At 41.8% G+C, this 23,481-nt stretch overlaps 2 protein-coding genes across 8 annotated transcripts in view; one reads left to right on the forward strand and one right to left on the reverse strand.

Annotated features, from left to right (window-relative positions):
* The window catches only part of EIF4ENIF1 (eukaryotic translation initiation factor 4E nuclear import factor 1), a 42,090-nt gene that overhangs the window by 8,815 nt on the left and 9,794 nt on the right, over positions 1-23,481 (reverse strand). For 2 of the 7 annotated variants that reach the window (XM_005288640.4, XM_065567883.1), the window contains exons 4-13: positions 17,242-17,369; positions 16,117-16,412; positions 13,492-13,693; positions 11,465-11,640; positions 7,612-7,747; positions 7,084-7,263; positions 4,489-4,718; positions 1,894-1,965; positions 1,207-1,390; positions 585-664 (exon numbers count right to left, since the gene is read on the reverse strand). In XM_005288640.4, coding sequence (XP_005288697.2) covers positions 585-664; positions 1,207-1,390; positions 1,894-1,965; positions 4,489-4,718; positions 7,084-7,263; positions 7,612-7,747; positions 11,465-11,640; positions 13,492-13,693; positions 16,117-16,412; positions 17,242-17,369 — 1,684 coding nt within the window. Of the gene's footprint in view, positions 1-584; positions 665-1,206; positions 1,391-1,893; positions 1,966-4,488; positions 4,719-7,083; positions 7,264-7,611; positions 7,748-11,443; positions 11,641-13,491; positions 13,694-16,116; positions 16,413-17,241; positions 17,370-23,481 lie in introns of all 7 variants that reach the window. The other 5 variants (XM_065567881.1, XM_005288639.4, XM_065567884.1 and 2 more) reach the window with 4 other exon arrangements.
* Positions 18,987-21,259, forward strand: LOC135975743 (uncharacterized). The gene is made up of 2 exons (XM_065567890.1): positions 18,987-19,695; positions 20,690-21,259. Exons 1-2 carry the CDS (start codon positions 19,119-19,121, stop codon positions 21,163-21,165), a joined length of 1,053 nt encoding a protein of 350 aa, XP_065423962.1. The 5' UTR covers positions 18,987-19,118; the 3' UTR covers positions 21,166-21,259.

Raw genomic sequence — 23,481 nt, forward strand, 5'->3', positions numbered from 1 at the left:
CACATAGTTCTAAAGGCATTTTAGAATGGGCCCACTGGGCACATCAGTGTTTGTGTTATCAGACTGGGGGCAGGTCTTCACTACAAGGGGGGGGTCGTCAATTTAAGGTACGCAAATTCGACGTATCGCAGCCGACTTACCCCGCTGTAGGTACGGCGGCAAAATCGACCTCTGCGGCTTCCCGTCGACGGCGCTTACTCCCACCTCCACTGGTGGAGTAAGAGCGTCGATTCGGGGATCGATTGTCGCAGCCCGATGGGATGCGATAAATTGATCCCCGAGAGGTCGATTTCTACCCGCCGATTCAGGCGGGTAGTGTAGACCTAGCCTGGAAATGGCAAGTGCATTCTCAGGATCCAAGGCTGAAGCACATCTCCCCCAGGAATGCAAGAGTGAAGTGCTGAGGATCATGCTTCATCAAAGCTAAGGATTGATTCAACTAAAGTAGCATCTTCATGCAACTGCCAATATGAAAGAATTAGCATTCCATCATTCAAACCCCCTACATTCCCACTAGGTCCTGCAAGAAATGGGTAAAAAGGTGCTTAATAAATATTTAAGTTTCAGAAATCACTGAATCTAACCTGTGCAGCAACTGGGCTCATTGACTTCCGCATCCCCTGAAATGGATCACTGAGCAATTGCTGAGAACTTGGTCCAAAACCTACAGAATGACAGCAATTTTATCTACAAGTTTTAGAACAGACATTTATCTTCTGTTGACGCCAGCCCCCTCCCCAGTTACCTTCCTTGATTTAAAAGATGGCTAGATGGGATGGCTTTTGAAGCGCCTCAATACCACTCCAGCTTACTTACAGATCTGTACAAAGCATCAAGGCATTTGCCTCAGCTGCCCCGGGAAGCAAACTATGCTTTTTGCACTACAGAGTGCCAGCCAGTGCCTGAAAAAGTATTTTCTTGTTCATAGCACTGTGGTCTCCAGCAGAAAGCAAAATTAGTCTTTAATTTGCAGTACTATCAAGGTCCAACCCAGTCAGTTTGATTTTTCAGAATTTTGCATCAGCAGCAGATGGAATTCTTTAAAGAGGCAGAGGAGACAGATGGCCCTTAAGGTGGTCACCCATTAAGTGTTAGATGCTGTCCAAAGTGATTCTCTGAATTCAGCTTTAAAAATTGAAGTGTCAAAAGAAATCTGTCTCCTCTTCCCTATAAGAAGTTCTGCGTGCTAGAAGCAGTCTTGCTTACCAATTGGTGAGGGGATCCTATGACGGAGGTAGTCTGCAGAAGCAGCCCGAGTTGGAAACACCTGTGAAATTGGAGGGGAAGGTGCTCTTTGGCTCAGCAAAGATGCTGCAGGTTCCAAGCCACCTATCAAGCCACTAAGAACATTGGATGAAGCAGGTCTGGCAATGGGTGGACCAAGAAGCTCCTTGGAGGAAAAGTAATGAATAGCGGTCATAAATATTGACTATAGTCTTCATACAATCTGCAGACAGTAGTACTTGTGCCACATTGACAACTATACACATACTAAATAGCTTGACAGAGACTCATGGTACACACTTGAGTTTGATGGCCCATCTAGCCTCTCTTTCCTCATATGTTTGTTCTATTAAAAACAGTAAAATTAAAGTGATCTGAGTTCTTGGAAAAGTTGCATGGAAAGGGTGAAGTTTTGTTCCAATACTCTGGACAATTGTCTGCAGCTATTTTTGAATGGCTAGTTCTCAATCTGGTCAGTGATTTAGCACGTCATCTCTCCTACACATTTCCCCCCCACACTTCTGTCTGGTGGGAATTAATCTGACTATTGAATATCCCCATTGCAATCCACAAAACAGGTGTAAAAATCCCATTTTGGAACGATCTTCTGCTTCTCATACAGCAAAGAGTAAAGGAGCATTTCAAGGTGACAGTCTCAAAAAGAAATACCTGCAAAATGTTCTTTGGGAGAGGTTGGCCTGGGATCTCAGGAGGAGACAGCAAGTGGCTTTCAAGGCTTTGCTAAGAATTAAAAACAAAACAAAAGTAGTTGCTCACATCTGCAGGTAGTTTGTAAAGATTTGATTATTACAATAGAGGCTCAGAACCCCACCATTCCATAACCTAGGAGACATCCACCACAAGCTGTAGTGATAAAGATCCTAGTACATACTTCATTAAGAGTCAAACCACCTTATCCCACTGATAATTATAATTTCATAATGTAAGTCTTCTGATAAGCACTGCTAGCTAACCAGCTCAGATGGGTCCAAGTTAAAAATTGCTGATTGTAAGTCTGATTGAGGTCCAACAGATTTTCTAAACAGTGTCATTGAGTGCTCTCACAGTGCAGGCTTTACTAGCCGCTATCTGCTACATTGATTAAGATACTATAGCTAAATTTGTGAAATACTTTATTGAACTTTGTAAGTTAATGCTATAGTTGCCATAAGGAGGATAGGAAATTGTGGGTGACAAGGGAGTCAGTCCACCATATGAAAAGAGGCAAGATCTGATCTAGAACATTGAGTCCATTTCTGATGCACAAAATTGATTTTGATGCTTGCATGATAATCTATAGGGATGTAAAAATTAACCAAGTGATTAAATAAATTAAGATGCCTGACATTGCTTGCTATAAATCTTCCTACTTACCCAGTTTGCTTCTGATCAAATACAATGTTGAAGCTTGAATGAGTAGTCCAGCAAAACAAAAATACAAAACAACAAAATAACCTTGCCCTCTCATCCCTCTTTCCAGTATGTGGGAGTGACAATTATGTTGACAGTTTAATTTTGGTACAACATTAGTTTAACAGATAAGCAATTTTCATTTAAGATGTATAGTTACAAACTTTGTAACCTATAAGACTATATTCCTTGATAATTGTCAACATTTGGGAAATCAAAGGGTTTAATACTGGGACATGGAAAAGCCCTCCTTTTTCCTACAACTATCATGCACACACTCAAGTTCTTAATTTGTGCAATCCATTAGCTCAGAGAAACTTCCAATTCCAGCAGAGAGACCATTACTGAATGAGAGCATTTATAGTGTAGGAAAACCTCTATTGCACTTGCATGGAAAGTTTCTTGTTCTAAGAGTCTTTAGAGACCTACAAGTCACAAACCCCAAACCTTCCAGGTACACCAGTTTATGCATGTTTGCAGATTGGAGAGAAAGACTGCACTGGACTAGATGAGACAGCTGAATTTTGTTAAAGCACAATAATGTGGTTCTTTTGAGAAGTGTCTAAAGACAGTAACCGTGAGTTGTGTGTCTCGGTGCCTTCAGGATTAACTATGCTCAGTTTTCACCACACGTTTTGCCATTTTAGCAAAATAAACCTGACTATAAAACTAGGCTCACAGCAATAATTCTACAGGCCAAATTCATACCTCAAGTTACACTTCTGAAACCCCACTTTCTTAATTTTGCCTTCATATATGCTTCTGCATTGAAAGTTAGAAGTTGGACAAGAATAGTGAAGGGCATAAGTTAATCACTAGTAAGACTTCACAGGCTAAGAAAAATAAATGAAGTTGACTTTCAAATTCCAGGTTGTTTGCAAGGCTGGAAGTCATAATAATGCATCAATACTTCCTACTGGATACAGAGATCACATTTGTTTTCTGAAAGATTAAGTTTCTAGTACAATTCTCAGTCTACCTCATGTTGGAGATGGTCATGATTTACTCCATTAAAGTAAAAGATGTGTGTTAAATTTTAAAATAGCACAAGTCTGAGTCTTGTATACTGTATCTGTATTATCACAATTGTACAAATACTCATTGAAGCCAAGAGGTTTCAGAGCACCTGACTATTACTGCTGTCATCTGAAGTATTGCAGGAAGCCAAATTGATCTCAGTTTTTCTACTGGGGAAACTGCCCCAAACACTTCCACTAATACAAAGAGAGGAAACAAAGCAGTATTAGCTAGAGTTCTCTATGAAGTCATTAACACATGTGCTTTGTGCGATGTGCAACAGAACTAAATCATCAACAGAAAGATGTAAGTTGCCCAAAAAGTTATAACTTGAAGGGTTAAGACTAAGTGCAGAGATAAACCTTCTCCCCTAACCAAAATGGCCAATTCTTTTGTAGCATGAGATGTGATCTTTTATCAAGCAAGATCTAGAACTTTGCCTGTTAGCTTGTGGTCAGACTGAGCAGTCTTTGTAAATCTTCAATAGAGGTCCACTTGTGTCTAATCAGGTGCTAGACTTCACGACTATTAAATTTTAACTACCAGACGCTCTTAGGAGGTGTTTGGCTATTGACTAAACTGGAAAATATGCACATACCTCTTCTGGTCAGTGATCCCCTAAATGGAAGTGGTCCAGTTGCCAACATCTCCCAAAAAATAATCTCACTTATTACCAATTTAATTCTCAAAACTAGTATATTTACCATCACCCCATCGTATCCAACCAATGGTGAATATGAAAATCAGGAGAGTCATGCTGAGGTGCTTCCAGTTCATTTCCTGTATCTTGTCACGAATCCATTTATATTTTAGTAACGTCAGGAATTTGTTACTTACATTGACCTTGGGCTGTGATGGTAGAGTCCCACTTGCCTTCATGCTGCTGACTAGTTTATTAAATGCAGACATATCTCCGTCTTTCTTGAGCTGTCTGGAGCCAGCCACATTCAGTGCTTCCTCCATCTGCTGTGCCATGAATGGAGTAGCAATTTTCCCCTCCTGGTCCATTTTCAGGCCTTTTAGCCCAGCTTCTACTTCTTCCACTGAAAGTACAACTCCTGAATGTGCTGAGAAGTGGAAGGGGAAGACAGTTAAACTAGGTGCTCACATTACAAGCATATGCACCAGTGCATAGAAGGGGTGGGGGATCTGGTCATGTGCCATGAATATGTGAAGCTAGTTCTGGCTGTCACTTTTGTTTCAAACTGTTTGAGCTACATTATAATATTCTCATTCAAATTAAAAATAACCTGAGCCGTGAACAATTATGAGCACAAAAGTCTTTACAAGCATCTTTAATTTTAGCTGAAGTTTTTAGCTCTTTCTCTTGGGACTTGGAAGTTTAGGAAGGGAAGACATTTCATGCTGCAGTTTTGACAGTGGATTCTTAGCAGGAAGTACAGTCAGCAAATGTATTAGTGAGATTTTTTTAAAATATAGATTCTTGTAGATTTAAATAAAGTCATTTGCTATTGTGTTACAAGTATGTATAGATTATAATTTGTCTTATACTTCAGGAAACCAGACTTTTACAGCCATATAAGTGATGGCTATTGTTTGAAGAGAAAATACGTACCTGGAAATCTACATACTTTAGACAATCACATGATTAGAATTTGAGCTGCATACATTTTCAACTGGGCTTAAGTTTCCCAAAGAAAACTAAAGCCATTATGGATCATGGGAAAGATTTCTAGAAACACCAACAAAATAAGGAACAAGCATCAGTAAGTACTGCTTATTTCCTCCGTATACCAGTTCCTGACATCCTTTGGTTATGCACTGATTTGAACAGATGGCAACATATGGGTACCTTGAAGAAGGAAGGAAAAGATAGGAATGTCCAATGGGTTTCTGTAAGAGATGCTGATCTGGAAACAAGTAGACTTACTGGAAATATGGCCATGAGGCAGGAGAGGGACAGCACAGCACACCACACTATTCTAACATGCACTACAGGGCATGAGGAAAAGAGCTGAATGCTGGAGGACAGACTAACCAATAGAGAGAAAACACCAAAATTTCTCAAGTGCTTGATTAGTATTTTATCATTGGGGACCCCCATGTCAGGTACTTTGACATGAGTGAACAGAAGTCTGCTCCGTAATTTGTATGTCTTTATCCTTGTTCTGTGATGAATACGTAACAATTAGAAGGCTGTTGTGGTAAAGGTAGACATCTGAGCAGAATTCAACATTCAGACTTAGTTCAATATTTGTAAGCCAAATTGGGGAGAGCTTTCCTCCAATGTTCACCAGGCACTTCCTGCTCCCCAAACTGGGATGCTGGTCAGAAGTGTTTGCAATACTTTTGTTGGATGAATTCCTGTTCCTCCATATTTCCATCACTCAAATCAGGCAGCCTTTCAAGCTTTGCTCAGCACAGCTATTTAAAGTTTACATGGCAATACATGCTGCTTGCCAATAAGACTGAAAGATTTGGAAATTAAACCTCAAGTTTCACAACAGTATGTGCACTTATGTTCAGTTTGCATATGCACATACAACAGGCCCAATGAGCATGCAAATTGGCAATGTGTGCATGCACTTAAACCTGTGCCTAGTTAATTCTAGTAAATAGATTCAGTGCCAGTTTTAACACTGAAAAGGTTACATCTGACTTCAGTAGAATAGAAGCACTATGGAAGGAATCAATTCCCTTCTTAATTAGATATTGGTTTAACATCTGATACAGAAATTAATAAGTCCGTTCCAATCCTGTGTTGCATTCCTACACTACTGGAGTTATTTTTCACTAGTAAAGCTGCTACTGAAAACATGTTTATGAGCCACAATTCTTTGAAGAGTTAAGTGAACTTTTAGACTATTGTGCCAGAAGTGTTGGGTACAGTTTCCTGAAATGGTTTATGGGAAATTTTACCAGAAATATCTGAAAAAGCTGCTCTGGGCCCTCATACACCTTAAAGCATGCAAACCTTTCATTGGTCCCATTTTAGATACGGAGACTTCCAGGATCACTTTGTGATCAGCATACAGGTAGTTGGCAAAAATAACTCACGGTGCAGGTTTTAGGAAGAGCTGCATAATAGAAATTTAAGTGTCAAGTAAATGTAGGACTGCTGACATTTTACCATGGTCTCTAATGTGAAGACCAGTTTAGATGCCAGGAACAGTAAAGCTGGAAACCCATTTACACACCAAGATTTGCACAATTTTGATGTATTAAAGTAGCACAGGCTAATGAGCATGTTCATGATGAAAATCCTGCTGATGTCATCCTATGATTAGGATGGAAAGAGTCAGTGATGGTATCAACGTAACAGATTTGTGGGCCAGAGGGTTTTCTGAAGTGTAAGTAAACTTGTAGTACTTCCTACTTCTGAACCTCAGTTATCAAGGCTTGCCAGATCAAGGCAAAAGGTTTTCCAGAATGCCACCACAGGAACTCCACAATATCTGAAGAGGCACTTACTGCTCTCTCTAAGCTTTTCCTTGTTGGCTGAAAGACTTGAGAGGAGAGGTTTTAAGTCCACTTTGGCTTTCTGTAGCATCTCAAGGATGTCCACTTTGTTTTCAGAATGGTCTTCCAGTGGAATGGGAGCAAAGTAGTTTCCAGGGTTCTGGCCAGGGGAGAGAATGGCTTGCTCTAGACCTGAAACAGCAAAACCAGGAGCACTGCCACATCAGTTTACCAACTAAATGTCTCAAGATGACTACATACTGGCTACTAAGATTAATACTTCACTGAAAACTATGACTCACACCCCCTGCCTGAGATCAGCTGGAAAATAGAGAAGTGATGAGACCTTTTGCAGACAAGACTAAGAAGCTGTATACTCCAGCTACTTCCAAAAGGACATTTTTTGACTGATTAAACTGTGGAAAAGTTAATTACCTTATATCCTTATCTACCATGTTCTCACTGAAAGAATGGACAGGAAAAAATGTGAAGACATGAGTACAGAGATTAAAGGACACTACAAAAGTTAGACAATTTTACCTGCTAGCCTCTCCAGTTCTTCATGTGGTGTGGATCTCAGGCTGCTAGAGTGACTTCCAGAACGACTAGGATTAGAGAACCACCTACTGAACCTGCTAGAAGACATCGAACCTTCCCCCAGCACATCCTCTATCATCTATATTATGGGGGAAAAAAAAAGTTTTAGACAACAGTCTTACAGGAGAAAGAATGGGAGGGTTTGATATACAAAAGAGACACTTACTGTATAACATGTAAAATTCCTTTGCTGCTGCTGACCTGAAGTTACACTCCCAGAATATTGGATTTGGAGTAGGTTTTAAGCTACTATTTGTTTCCCCCTCCCTGAAGTTGCACCATATTTCTGTGTAACCAGTGTGTTGGTATAAGAAAATGCATGATTGATATCTGTACAAAATGAAGTCTGTTCCATATTTTATATTCTGCAACTGTCTGATTAAGCTATTATTGCAAATTCCACTGTATCAGAACAGCTGACAGATGAATATTCAATTGCCAGAATCTTCAGTCACTGGTCCAAAAATTAGCCCACGTGAGAGTAGTTAACACTTGACTCCATGGTTCAATGACCTATGATGAGCACTCAGGTTATAGGAGTTCATGTGAAGAGGGGCCCACATACAGTATTTTTATCTTCTGCAGAAACAGAGGAGGTAAGCCCAAGTGAAGAAAGATACTCTAACACTTAGAAGTGGTTCTTTGGGAGAGGGAAAGGCATATTGACAGGACCCTCTATGGAAGCCTATACTACCACCTGTGCTATACCATGTTGGTTATCCAATCACCTTCAATTCTTTCAAATATTGTTTGCAGAAGTAGCAAACAGGAACTATCTTACTCTAATGAATAGAGAACAGTAGAGAGAGAGTTCATTCTTGGAGATTAGTGACTGTCAGTTTAACAACTGAAGCTTTTTAGAACCTGAACAGCTAAATACAATTCTAACACTATTGTCAGCGTAAGCCACCTTGTCAGTTCTACACTGGTTGCTACAAGTAGTTCAGAAGTAGTGATATGTGGCAAGCAACCATTTTAAATGATGTAAGCTATGCAAGCTGGTTTTCACTAATGCATGTTTTGTGACGTATACATTAATTTTCCAAGAAATCTCTGCCAGAGTCAAGTTTATCCCACGCAACCTTAACTGTCCCAGTGTGGGACCTCATTCACTGTGTAGACAAAGCTTTGTTTATTTAGTTTCCTCGGTGTTTCATTCAGTCCAAGAGGAGAAGAAACTCAATTCTTTGTCAGAGGAGCCAAGCATGAAACCATTTACTTGTGGTTGGCATCTTGATGCCATTTGTTCATACATGTAAAGTTGATAAAAATTGAGCGGGAAGAACCTGAACAGTTCTATATCTTTATCCATTTCATATACATATGGTACAACTGGGAAAGTAATCTTCACAAGAATGCCTATGGACAGGACAGTTGCCAATAGTTGGAATAGCTTTTAGAGCACAACATTGCGCATGAGACTAAATTTTTAGGCAGTTGGAAAACTGGAATACTAGTTTTCCTACTATGTAGTCACTGAAGTTTCTGCTTTTGAACAAAAACAGGCATCATCCTGAAAGCTCACAGACCAGACAGACAATCTGGTTTGTCACCACCTCTAGAGACTTAAGATTCCTGCCCTCTGTTAAGTTTGATGCACCATTTAAGAACGTTTATTTGAAGGCCTTCCCCTAAATTATACTAGAAAGTTACCTTTATTATAAAGTAGGTAAGTATATTCTGCAGGTATCTTGAATTATATATCACACAAAACATTAAGCCAGGACTCAATTTTCAAGCCCCAGTGCTTGCATTTTGCAGCCTAATCACTCCCTTCCTTATTATTTAGGATAATTTGTTTCAATACTTCCACTTCCAAGGAAACAAAATTTCAACACCCCCCGCCCGCCCCGTGAAAACCACCATCTCACTATCCCTTTCAAATTCTTCTGCAACATTACCTGATCTAATTCGGACCAGTGAATTGGGATAAAAAAAAAAAAAAAAAAAAAAAAAGAGATTGTTCTTCATCCCTAGCAGTTTAGTTGGCTCAATGCTGGGAGAGGCAGAGATAAATATGGATGTGCAATTTCTACTATTGCTAGCCTCTTATGAAGTAGCATTTCAGCCTATTACTTATTTTGTTCTTAAGTCACAAGAGCTAGTTGGTTTACAGTGACATGAGGGAAAGGCAACTCATAACGAAATGGGCCAGTTGCAGTTTATGACCTTTTAGAAAGTTATGGAAGAGGATTTTCCTAGTTTATGGACAAGAGATTGGTCCATGATTTGTAGGCCAAGACCACTTGTCACTGGTGCCTCTGTCAAGAGCCAAAATAACATGTATCAGTACACAAGGACTAGGGGGCCACCAAATGAAATTCATAGGCAGCAGGTTTAAACAAACAAACAAAAGGAAGTATTCAGACAATGCAGTCAACCTGTGGAACCCTTTGCCAGAGGATGGTGAAGGCCAAGACTAACAGGATTAAAAAAAACTAGAGAAGTTCATGGAGGATAGATCCACCAATGGCTATTAGCCAGGATGGGCAGGGATGGTGTCCCTAGCCTGTCTGCCAGAAACTGGGAATGAGCAAAAGGGAATGGATCACTTGATGATTACCTGTTCTGTTCTTGCATTGGCCACTGTCAGAAGACTGGATACTGGGCTAGATGGACCTTTGATCTGACCCAGTATGGCCATTCTTATGTTCTAAGTGATTCAGTATTGAAAGTGTTAACAGTTGATTTCCATTTGTACCACAAGTTTTGTCTTCCAAAATTAACTTACTTAGTGACCAACTATAGTTTATGGACCTCAGCAACATAGCATCTATGTGAATAGCACATTTAAGCAAACATCTGTACTTGTGTTGTCAGTCTATTATCAAGACACAGTAACTACTCCAGATTTTCTTATTGAAAGGAATCTAGTTCTAGTTAAGTGAAGATTTTCTAGAACCACAGGGCAGGCTAATGTTATTGGCACAGCTTCCTACTCCTTCAACCTATAATCTGACACTTATTACTTTTGGTATCCATCCTTCTACCTCCCATAGGGGCTTGGTTAGTTGCATTTTATATGGAACAGTGCCTCTGGACATTCCTTCAAGGTGAAGTTATGTTGGCCCATAAACCCTGTCAATTAAGTAGGAGACATACTCCCATGTCAGTTTATCCATAATACTACTACAGCATCTGCTATATAGCTAAATGATCCATTAACTGGATTCAACTTGAATCAATCATGTTAAAAATCAGTCTTTGAAGAACAGGCTCTTCTTCTACTGTACAAGTTTTCAGAGGTTGTCTGCCTCTTATTCTGAAGTGTTTGAGAATCCATGACTAAGATATATTCCAATAGACTAGAAAAACAAGACAGTGAAATTATACTTTGAACCTAAGTACAGTGTCTGAAGGAAACCCAACCAAAAAAAAGTTGATTGGAACTCTTTAGCTCCACCATGACCATTCCCTGCAAATACTGTGTTCTGGAATTCCTAGAAAAGAGATCCATAATATTAACTCATGCAACCTTTACCAAAAGAGTGAGAAAAAGTAAGGAATTAAGTTGTGCCACATTAAGTGCTTCTTTTAAACCCAGAGATTGAAATAGTAATCCAAGAAGGAAAACTGATTTTAGAAGCAACATCTTTTACTAACTGGGCTATAATATGTACTTCATTTGTCAAATCAGGATGAGAAAGTTTCCCCCAAATCTTGAGTATTCACATTAAAAAGAGTCCAAGAAACTTTTCCATAACAAAAAAGTAATTTTTTTTTTTGAACTAAGACAGTAGTAGCTAAAGATGATGCTTCTGCTACACGTACATACCTGACCTAAAACGTCACTCACCGAAGCCAAACCAGGAACACTCTTATCCAGGTTAAAGAATTCATTGAAGTCAAACTCTCCTGGAGCTGGTTCTTGTAGAACAGATTCCCTGGGAACTTCTTGATCTGCTGCAGTTTCATGGGCAAGGACAGACCGCACTTCATCCTCTTCTGCCACTCCACCATTGCATTCTAGTCCTTTGAGAATAAAAGAAATGTAGTTCATTGCTCCTGATTAGGAGACCAGTCACTTCCAGAGGAGAATTATCTACTGGTTAATCCATAGGATTGGGGTTCAGACATGGCTTTTGTTCCAGACTTTGATCTGGCTAACTGCATGAATTTAACCCAATTTATGTTGCAAGCAGCACACAAAGAGCACAAATAGGAATTGGGACTCATTGTGCTAAGTAAGCTCTGTAGCTACAAGAATCCCTGGCATTAAGATCTTAGAGTCTGTTTCATCTACTTCAATCAGTATACAGATGAGGTACAAATCCTATTTTTAAACAGCTTTACTGAATTACCACAAACAGTCTTCTCAGGTGTCCCCACAAGCCTGCTGCATCATTGCTGCTCCAGTATCTACTGCTTCACCCTGCCCACTCCACAAAAATAGACAAAAGCCAAAAACCAGCCAGATGTTTGTTAATGAAAGCGTCCACAAGTTGTCTGGCCTCTTCGCCCACTGCACTATGCTGGCAACTGCCACTCTTGTCTGAGGTGGGGTGTTTGTGGGGGAAGATAGGCTCCTGCTACTTTCCTCCCTCTGGGGAGGACCATTCCTGTAAGGGCAAGCCTCATCTGGACTGGCATCTGCCATGATTATAAATATTCTATTTAGGTACTTATGGTCCCATCATTGTTGTAGCAACCAAGAACCTCTCAAATATTGTGTTTTTATTTGTGATCTCAGACAGTCCACCAAACAAAAAAGTTATTGGTTTATAGTCTATTGTACATCTGAGACTTATCTTCTTTACAGGAGTGCTCTGAAGAAGCAGTAAAGCAACTGCAGTGCTGTCAAATGCATGAGTATTGTATAGTTTATATAGTAATTAGAAAATCTCTTCTGGATCATTAAAGTTGACTGTGTCCCTTACAAAGCAGCAATAATCCTACTCTATCAAACGTTAGAAGACATGATTTCCTCCCCACCCTTCAGTCATGTCTACAGTTTAGTTCTAGTAGTGAATTATGGCTATGTGATTTGCTAGAGAAGTTAACACAAAGTCATAGGGAGTTTATTATTCACTTCAGGCATGTTTAGGAAGTCCTCAGGTCTCTACAAGGCCACCGCGGCGGGCCTGGCATTTTGCTATGAAGTACACTTTATTAAAGCAGCATGCCCAGTGCTCCTGCTAGGAAAGGATAATGAATACTGCTGTTCCAATCCCACAACCATTGCAGCCTTCTCAGATTCATGTGAAGCTTCCAAGGTTGCTTCTTCAACTAAAGCAGTTATCTAATGACTAGATGGCAAAGACAGATGTAGTCCAGGTGGTAGCTTGCATGCTATCCTAAAGAATCATCAGGCAAAGATATTACTGTAAGAATCTTACAATCTTCTCCCCCTTGAGAGGTTGTACATGGTTTACCTCATGACCACTACATTATGACACTTCCAGATTTGCCAGAGGATACTGTTATTTTCACAGCAAAAAGATTGTTAAAACTTGCCTTAAGTTCCGTGCTCCAGAATGATCAGAAGCCAAGTCATAGGATGCACATTTTCCAACCCAATATAGTTTATCATTACTCAATGGAGGAGTGATGTTTTTGGGAAAGCATGATACAATTGCAGCCCTCAATGCTGTTAAGTTAAAAATCCAAGATTGCTACATTTGATCTAGTTTTCCCCATCTATATACCCATTAGCATGGCTACAATCATGTCATGGAATCCGACTTTGAGACCTGTCCATGACTTACTACAAATAGTCAGTGACAAAATTGTAGCCTTTCATATTAGTATTACCACACAAAGTTTGCCTTCCAACTTTAAGTCCAAGAGAACCCCTCTTGCCATTCCAATTTGGCTGTTACATACCTTCCTTCAGAGAGGTTGTGCGTCGTCTTGTTCGTTTTCGTCCTTTATGATCTTCCTCTAATATTTTATCATCAAAGCCAGTGAGCTCAATGGTTTCAGACTGACTTGTGGGTCCAGCAGAGAACCACTCTGGCTCTTCCTCAGTGTAGGAATCATTTCTTCTACGTTCCCCGAAGACACGTTTACTATCCCCAAATTCCCTCTGAATTTGGTAGTTATAGCATGGAGAAGGAAATTAGAAAAAAGTTAGTGTGAATGTTTCTCAAGAGTTTCAGTTTTCTTCTTATTAGTTCACAAGCAATAGTTCTATTTTAAATGTTTTCAGACCAGAGAAATTGTAGATAGGTTCATTCTATTATGTCTTTTAATGCATCTCCCTGCCAATGGGCTCAGTATGCTTTTTAGCATTCTAATTTTAAATAGATCAGGGAGCTTCTGCTACTTAAAAGCAAGATCAATTGTATACAGTTGACAAACTAATAGAACTTTTAAGTCTCATCACGTACGCTTATTTAGGTTGTTAGAGTTCTAAGTAGTTCTCCTCTCCCACCCATACCCCCATGGTATTTATACAGATGTTCAAAGAATATACAGTAATGTTCCCCTAGTATGTTTTGACAAGTTATACATTTAGTTCTTATTCTCCATCCCCTAATCATTTGTTGTTCTTTTGTCAATATACTTCTGGTCAGGAGGTACTTCGATGAGCTATAGTCACACTACTAGGGCCAGACAAACTATTCACTCTGCACTAACATACTTTTGTACTCCTTAAAATTGGATGGCTTTTTTGTAGATTTGAATCAAAGTGATTTAAGTCAACCATTTAAATCAGCAAGCAGGAAGCCTGGATTTAAAATCAATTTTAAAGTGCAAACAGAAAACATTATTAGTTTCTTTATGAAAGAAAGATTGAGTGTCATTGGTTGGTAACCATTAAAAAATGCTGATTTGCAACTAAATATAGCTTGTGTACTAAGTTTGGTATCTATATACATCTAAACAATTATATAACTTACATTTATTAAACAAATGTTCCCATTTCTAATGTATTAGATAAAGAATTTTACTGGTTATTTATATTAAGCTGTATTTGGATGGAAATTAAAATGTTGGTTTTATGCTTAATTGAATTTATTAAATAAACTTCTAATGTATCAGCACACTTGAGCTTTATCAAAATGTGTTTCGCATTTAAAACAGATTTATTAAACAATGGAAATATGATCTTTAGTTAGCAAATTTCCCTCCCCATCACCATCGGTTTAATCTCCTTCAACATTTTCTAACTAGTAAATCTCATCCTCTGACACCCAGTTTTTATTCATAGATTGGAAGAAAAACAAGCTTTCCTGCTTTTTCAACTCAACTTGGAATCAACTAGTCATTCAACTGAACTACCTGAATGAACTCAAAGTGTTCTCTAAATCTTCATAAGCTCCTGCTGTCAAAAGCTGGTTTGGCACTTCAACAAACTCTGGTTCCAAATGCTTACCCAGCAAGTTTCACCAGTCCAGCATTTTAACTGTCTTTAAAGCTTGGCAGCAACCATGCTTATTTTTTTGTTTAACTTAAATGATTGATAAATTTAAACCTTAAGTTAAATTGCCTATATATTACATTTTCAATTAACTAGATTTAAAAAAAAAAAAAAAAAAAAAAAAAAAAAAAAAAAAGGGACACCTAATGATTTAGTTTGGTTTTTTAATTCACCCTGTTTGTTGCCATATTACAATGCAAACTTGTTCCCCAGATATGTTAGTTTGTATTCCCCACCTCCAATGAGAATTTTTTCTGCCTGTTTTTCCATGACTCTGGGCCTTTGCATTACTTTTGTCAGCTGTATTTGCAATGCTACCCAATTTAGTATTGCAGAATCAATGACTTGAGAGAATGTGTTTAATGTTAACACTAGACCTAATCTAGAGTCCTGTGATACTTAACTATATGGCATTGTAATCTTTTATCCTACTTAAGAGAATACAGTCTAACACACACAAGGACATTTAGTGAAGCTGAAAAGCAGCAAATTTAACAGCTAAAAACATGCTTTTTCACACAATGAATAGTTAGCCTATGGAAGTCATGGTCATAAGATACCATGGAGGTAAAGATCTTTACAGGACTGGACACCTATATTAATATCCACAGTTGCTCTAAGGATTAAAACCAAGTTTTGGAAGATATATACATGCTCAGTTTTCAGGGCACAAGTCACTTCCAAATGGTGGGTAAGTGACAGTTTCCAGTTAAGTTATGAAATGGATTTCTTTAAGAACTGTGGCACAAGAGCACGTCACCTTCCACAGAAGACTAAAGATTATGTTCAAGTCACATAACATTATATACTAGGCAGGGTTCTACTCTGATGGAGCAAGAACTATCAAACTTCTGGGGTACCAAAACCACCAAAAATTCATTAGTCATCTGTTTCACTCACAGGTTATTGCCATGATGTTACCACCATCTGACATCTAACAAGGAAGTTTAAAATCTCAAACTCATCTAGTAGATAGATAATCCAACACCAGAAACCACCACAGTTGATATCATTTGAAAGACCAGGAATTGAATAGGCAGAGACCCTGTCAAATTTATTATGAAAACACAGTCATGAGAACAAACCCTGAAACGCTTGTCTTTGTAGTCCCTCTCACGATCTCTGTCCCTCGCATCTCTAGAATCACGCATGTCCTTTTCACCACCCCGGTGGTCTTTATCAAAGTTGCGGGCAGAGATGATTCTCCCACTTCCAATCCTACGTCCACCAATAACACGAACACCATCATTCTCCTTTTCCAAAGGGCTCCCTGCTCGACGTGAGCTGACAGCTGCAGTCACATGGCAGCCTCCTCCAAAGCTCCGCCTTTGGGGACTTAGGACTACATCCAAATCATCTTCTTTCACCCGCTCCCTAGGATCTGCGGATTGGAAGAGTAGTGTTCTAGAGAAGCTGTGTTACTTTGAGAACAGATTAACTTGAAAGTTTGACAAGTAGCCAGTGGAATTACAGAGCCCATTTGTAACACACTGGAATATACTCAAATTTTAGCTACAAGTACTTGAAAACAGATGTTTCCCTATACCTAGAGAAATACAAAGTTAAAATAGTTTATCTCTCAAATGTCTATAAAGCCATAATCATTTCCAAGTCATTCCTTGTTTGAATCTCCTAACCTCAAAGTACTGCCACAAAAAGTGTGATGAGAAGTGAAGCATTATAAATTTATCATATTGATGGAATGATATCCAAAAAGATCAAACAAAACTAGAACATGGAGGGGTTTTATTTATTTACAGAGAGACATTGAGGAATTATTGCCTTTAATGCCCTAGCCAAGTGTCTCATGGAGAACAAACAAGTTTGAGGCCTTAACTTCAAACAGTTACAGGGAAAATCCAATAGTGTATTTCCACTAGTAAGAGTACTAGGATAGACTAGCAACTGGTGTTTTTTTTTTTTTTTTTTGGGGGGGGGGGGGGGGGGAGGAAGGAAGGTAGTCTGAACCACCTTTGAAGGTGATTACACAGTGGTAAGACGACTAGTGGCCAGTCTGCACTAGCACTCCCACTGTTGCTAAAGCAACGGAGATTTTGCTAAAGTTATAGTAGTAGACCTCTTTCCTTCAGATTATATTTAACACTTCCCTCACTCAGTTTTATACCACCACTGTAAACCATCAGGGAATAATTTTGCCACTACCCTAGGTTCTTATTGAGCACCTCATATTGTAAAAATGGTGCACTCACCAACTATCCTGCGCATGAGAGAAGTCCGGTCTGAATCCAAGTCTTTTTTGAACCCTTCCACTGGTGAGGTTCGCCCTGAACTTGGGTACAGAGATGCATGCCATTTCTCAGGGTCCCAAACGCCATCACTATGCAAATAAAATTACAAAACCCTTTAAAAAAAGTGTTCACTTTATTAAAGACAAGATGTACTTTAAGCCACTAATCCATTCTAGTAATACTTAAGCTAGAAGGGCTGCACTCTGACTAGTGATCTGTGCTTCTGACTTTTCAACTCAAGGCTGCATCCAGTTTCCTACCTCAAACTGGCCCATTTACATGGTATGCCAGATATCTTTTTGAAGGTAGGAAAATGTGGAAGAGTTGTGTCAAATATCAGTATAAAGATAGCACAGGGATACATGCTAAATATGCAAAGTAGTATGAAACCAAGTTCACACTTGAAGGTTCCATCCCCAATTTATCTTCCAAGAATAAGATTTGTTCTCTTCCAATGTTATGTGTTAACAGGACTTCCTTTCACACCAATTACAACTCTGTCATTTGCCTAGGAGACAGGTTAAGACACTAATCTTATCACTATACAGATCCCTCTTGAGCAAATCATTCATAGTACAAGCCAGAAATGCATGTGCCTTCAATCTTAAAGTGAATGAAATGAGAAAGCAAAGTTGCCATAACAACTTATTGCTATACGTTGCCAAGAAAAAAAAAAAAAAAAAACAGTAATAAGTGTTGTTGGTTCAAACTGCAAACAATTTCAAAGCCCAATAATTCTCCTTTTTGATGCGCCACTATCTTATCTTCAAATTTATTTACTCTTAAATTAGGAGTTCACAGCTTCAGTTTGCCTTGTTCTTTCTAAATTTAATCTAATTCTATTTTACACCTTAGATGTTGCAATAAGTGAAAGTACTAACTAAGCCTTTTTGAGGAGTATCGAACAATAGAAGGTCAGTATAAGGAATTTATACAAAGGAGTCTTTGCAGTTGAGGAAAGGCAATATTGAATAATGTCCACCAATGATTGTAGTGACAAGTGCATCAAACCAACCATCAACACCTGGATTTAAATATATATCTCATTCTACCTAGATGCTTATCTGGCTCACAGAAGTACCACAATATGGCACAGAAGTAGTTTGACAAAAACCTTGTGGCAAGTAATGCTATGTTTCAGGTTTCAACCCAGATGTATTAGGACAGCTATATTAAACTTGGGTACACCCAACCTTGCCTCTAGACAGTTCTCAATTCTTAGAGAAGTCCTTTTGCAGGTACTGAGGGACCAGGGAGACAGGCAATATTAAGTGAAAGAAAAGGGTTTCCCTGCCTAAAGTCTAGTTTTTGTAAGCTTGCAATATCTATACTATGTACAGTTATCCTCTGGTGCATTTCTCTCATGCTACAATTTATACACCATGTAAACATACACAGGAGTAGTATGGATACCAGCTATAGAGCTAAAGATATTTTGCTCAGGCCTGGTCTACACTAGGCGTTTATGTCGAAGTTAGCGCCGTTAAATCGAATTAACCCTGCACCCGTCCACACTGCGATGCTATTTAGTTCGACATAGAGGTCTCTTTAATTCGACTTCTGTACTCCTCCCCGACGAGGGGAGTAGCGCTAAATTCGACATGGCCATGTCGAATTAGGCTAGGTGTGGATGGAAATCGACGCTAATAGCTCCGGGAGCTATCCCACAGTGCACCACTCTGTTGACGCTCTGGACAGCAGTGCGAGCTCGGATGCTCTGACCAGCCACACAGGAAAAGCCCCGGGAAAATTTGAATTTGAATTCCTTTTCCTGTCTGGCCAGTTTGAATCTCATTTCCTGTCTGGACATCGTGGCGAGCACAGCAGCACTGGCAACGATGCAGAGCTCTCCAGCAGTGATGGCCATGCAGTCTGGGAATAGAAAGAGAGCCCCAGCATGGACTGATCGTGAAGTCTTGGATCTCATCGCTGTGTGGGGCGATGAGTCCGTGCTTTCCGAGCTGCGATCCAAAAGAAGGAATGCAAAGATCTACGAGAAGATCTCTAAAGACATGGCAGAGAGAGGATACAGCCGGGATGCAACGCAGTGCCGCGTGAAAATCAAGGAGCTGAGACAAGGCTACCAGAAGACCAAAGAGGCAAACGGATGCTCCGGATCCCATCCCCAGACATCCCGTTTCTACGAGGCACTGCATTCCATCCTCGGTGCTGCCGCCACCACTACCCCACCAGTGACCGTGGACTCTGAGGATGGGATACTGTCCACGGCCGGTTCCTCAGACATGTTAGGGGACGGGGAAGATGAGGAAGGAGATGAGGAGGGCGAGGCAGTTGGCAGATCTCACAACGCTGATTTCCCCGACAGCCAGGATCTCTTCATCACCCTTACAGAGATCCCCTACGAAGCGTCCCCAGCCATTACCCCGGACACAGAATCTGGTGAAGGATCAGCCAGTAAGTGTTGTAAACATCTAAACATTTATTTTTAACAAAACAGGAATATTAACAATTAAAAGAATGGGTTGTTCATGATTAGTGTGCCCTAGGCGCTTAACGGTTTAGTAAGGGGCAGTGCAAGTTTTGAAAAGAAATCTAGCAATGTCCGGTTTTCAGTGATTGTCCTGCACAAGCCGCTCTACTGTGTATTCCCTGCTACTGCAGCTACAGTAAAATGCGGTCTATATGTGCGGGGATAGAGCAGTAATCCTCCTGGGACATCTCGATGAAGCTCTCCTGGAGGTAACTTGAAAGCCGTTGCATGAGGTTCTTGGGGAGAGCGGCCTTATTGGGTCCTCCGAAGTACGACACGTTGCCGCGCCACGAGATTATCAGGTACTCGGGGATCATTGCTCTGCACAGCAGGGCGGCATACGGCCCTGGTCTTTGGAGGCTTTCCCGGAGCATTCTCTCTTTGTCGCTCTCGGAGATCCTCATCAGGGTGATGTCGGCCATGGTGACCTGCTTTTAATTAGGTAGGGGAATGTTAGTGTTGGGACTGCTTTCCCGTTCCTTTACAGAACTGTCACCGCTGGTTTGCAGCCACGCGGTGGAGGCGGGAGAGGGGCAGCCGAAAGGGATCATTCCCGGGGACAGCCGCGAGGGGGTGGGACAGGGGCAGAGTTCCCGCTTGCCGGATTGCTGGCAGCAGGGACTGACATTGATTTAAATGTGAAATGAGGCCAGTGGTAATATAAAAGTTTTAAACTGCCACAAGTGTACGGCTTACCATGTCTGCCTGCAACAGAAATTCCGTTGTGCTGCCTCGCTTCTCAAATGTGCTGTTCAAGACCCCAGGCACAGAATGCGAAGGCCGAGAATTCGACCTTGTGCTGAGTGCGCATGTGAAAGGTGCTGTGCATGGTCTTGTTCACAGAGAAAGACTATGTTCTTTGTTCACAACTACATTTATCTTTCAGAGGAATTCACTCCCTTTTTCCCATTTCCACAGCCCCGTCTGCGACTGTCTCACAACCTAGCCTGGAATCACACTCCCAGAGGCTAGCGCGGATTAGGCGTAGGAAGAAGAGGACACGGGAGGACATGTTCTCTGAGCTTATGGCCTCTTCCCAAGCCCAGGCAGCACAGCAGACCCAGTGGCGGGAGAACTTGACCCGAATGCACCAAGCCAACATGGATCGGGAGGAGAGGTGGCGGCAGGAAGACCAGCAGGCGACTCAAACGCTGCTTGGACTACTGAGGGAGCAAACGGACACGCTCCGGCGCCTTGTGGATGTTCTGCAGGAACGGAGGCAGGAGGACAGAGCCCCGCTGCAGTCCATCTCTAACCGCCCTCCCCCGCCACCAAGTCCCATACCCACCTCACCCAAAGTGCAAAGAAGGAGAGGCGGCAGAGTCCCTGCTAACTCTCACTCCACCCCTGCAGAGAGCTCTAGTAGCAGAAGGCTCTCATTTCCCAAAATTTGAAAAGTTCTTTCCTTCCCGCCTGACACAAGCCCACGTCCAAGTTTCACCTCCCAATGCCATGTGTAGTTGATAATAAAAAATTCGTTTCTGTTAACTACTGTTTCAATCATGTTCTTTTGGAGGAGGAGGGGAAAGGGGGTTGGAAATTGGACAGGACAGTCTCCTTTGGCAGGGTACATAGTCGGGGGCAGGCACAGCAGCAGGGCATATACACAGTGCAGTGATGCAGTGACTAGTTGCCCCGGTTAGTCTGGGAGGTTGTTTTGATGTAATGTTGGGGGGGGTGGGTTGCTCTGTGACTTTGTGGCGGGGGAGGGCAGTTACAGATCTTAAGCGCCGGTCCTTAGACAGGATCACAGAGCCACACAGCATGGGATCTGTAACCGTCCTCCCCCTGCCACAAAGTCAAATAGACCTCCCATACACACAGTCCCGATCAGGAGGGGTGACAGGCTCCGTTGAAACAAGCATCCCACCGCAGCGGAGCCTGTCAATCCTTGAGTTTAGAAGCTGCATTCGCATCACAACACTAGACCCGCCCCGCACCACAGTCTGCGTCCCAGTTTTAAAAAATTCCCGCTAAAACAGTATTAAAGAAAACGGTGTGCTTTAACAAAGTAGAACTATTTTTATTTCGACACGTGTGTTGGAGGGGGGGTGAAGGGGGTATGTAACTGGATAGGATAGTCAACATTACCTGGGTAAAGAAACGGGGGCAGGTTTAGCTTCTCAGTACACAAACTATAAAATCACAGGTTACCCTGCTCACTCAGGAACTTTGCTTTCAAAGCCTCCCGGATGCACAGCGCTTCCCGCTGGTCTCTTCTAATCGCCCGGCTGTCTGGCTGTGAGTAATCACCAGCCAGGCTATTTTCCTCAACCTCCCACCCCGCCATAAAGGTCTCCCCCTTGCTCTCACAGAGATTGTGGAGCACACAGCAAGCTGCTATAACAATGGGGATATTGGTTTCGCTGAGATCACAGCGAGTCAGTAAGCTTCTCCATCTCCCCTTGAGACGGCCAAAAGCACACTCCACCACCATTCTGCACTTGCTCAGCCGGTAGTTGAAGAGTTCTTTTTCAGTGTCCAGGGCGCCAGTATAGGGCTTCATGAGCCAGGGCATTAGCGGGTAGGCTGGGTCCCCGAGGATGACTATAGGCATCTCCACATCCCCAACAGTTATTTTGTGGTCCGGGAAGTAAATACCTTGTTGCAGCCGTCTAAACAGACCAGAGTTCCTGAAAACACGAGCGTCATGAACCTTGCCCGGCCATCCCACGTAGATGTTGGTAAAACGTCCCCTGTGGTCCACCAGTGCTTGCAGCACCATGGAAAAGTATCCCTTTCGGTTAATGTACTGGGTGGCCTGGTGGTCCGGTGCCAGGATAGGGATGTGAGTTCCATCTATGGCCCCACCGCAGTTTGGGAATCCCATCGCTGCGAAGCCATCTATGATCGCCTCCACGTTTCCCAGGGTCACTACCTTTGGCAGCAGTACATCAACGATTGCCTTCGCTACTTGCATCACAACAACCCCCACGGTAGATTTGCCCACCCCAAACTGGTTCGCGACTGACCGGTAGCTGTCTGGCGTTGCAAGCTTCCACAGGGCTATGGCCACTCGCTTCTGTACACTCAGTGCAGCTCGCAACCGGGTGTCACTGCGCTTCAGGGCAGGGGACAGCAACTCACAAAGTTCCAGGAAAGTTCCCTTCCGCATGCGAAAGTTTCGCAGCCACTGGGATTCATCCCAGACCTGCAGCACTATGCGGTCCCACCACTCAGTGCTTGTCTCCCGTGCCCAGAATCGCCGTTCCACGGCATCAACATGACCCATTGCCACTGTGATGTCCTCGGCGCTGGGTCGCCTGCTTTCTGACAGGTCTGTGCTACTCTCAGACTTCAGGACATCACCGCGGTGCCGTAGCCTCCTTGCCTGACTTTTCTGCATCTGCCTCAGGGAAACCTTTATGATAAGCTGCGAGACGTTGAGAGCGGCCACAACTGCAGCGATGGTCGCAGCGGGCTCCATGCTCGGAGTACAGTGGCGTCCGCGCTGTCAATGACTGGAAAAGCGCGCGAACTGTTTTCCCGCCGGCGCTTTCAGGGAGGGAGGGCGGGAGTGATGGACGGATGACGACAGTTTCCCAAAAGCACCCTCGACTCATTTTGTTACCCAGAAGGCATTGCCGGCTACACCCAGAATTCCAATGGGCAGAGGGGACTGCGGGAACTGTGGGATAGCTGACCACAGTGCACCGCTTCGAATGTCGACGCTATCACCGTTAGTGTGGACGCACAAAGTCGAATTACTG

Source organism: Chrysemys picta, chromosome 15 (genome assembly GCF_011386835.1).
Source record: "Chrysemys picta bellii isolate R12L10 chromosome 15, ASM1138683v2, whole genome shotgun sequence".
Lineage (NCBI taxonomy): Eukaryota > Metazoa > Chordata > Testudines > Emydidae > Chrysemys > Chrysemys picta.

What these genes read in the sequence shown, in the direction of transcription:
- LOC135975743 (XM_065567890.1), top strand. Translation starts at nt 19,119, where the DNA reads ATGCAGAGCTCTCCAGCAGTGATGGCCATGCAGTCTGGGAATAGAAAG. An exon ending in ATCTGGTGAAGGATCAGCCA is followed by an intron (nt 19,696 to 20,689) that starts GTAAGTGTTGTA and finishes CCATTTCCACAG; the next exon opens with CCCCGTCTGCGACTGTCTCA.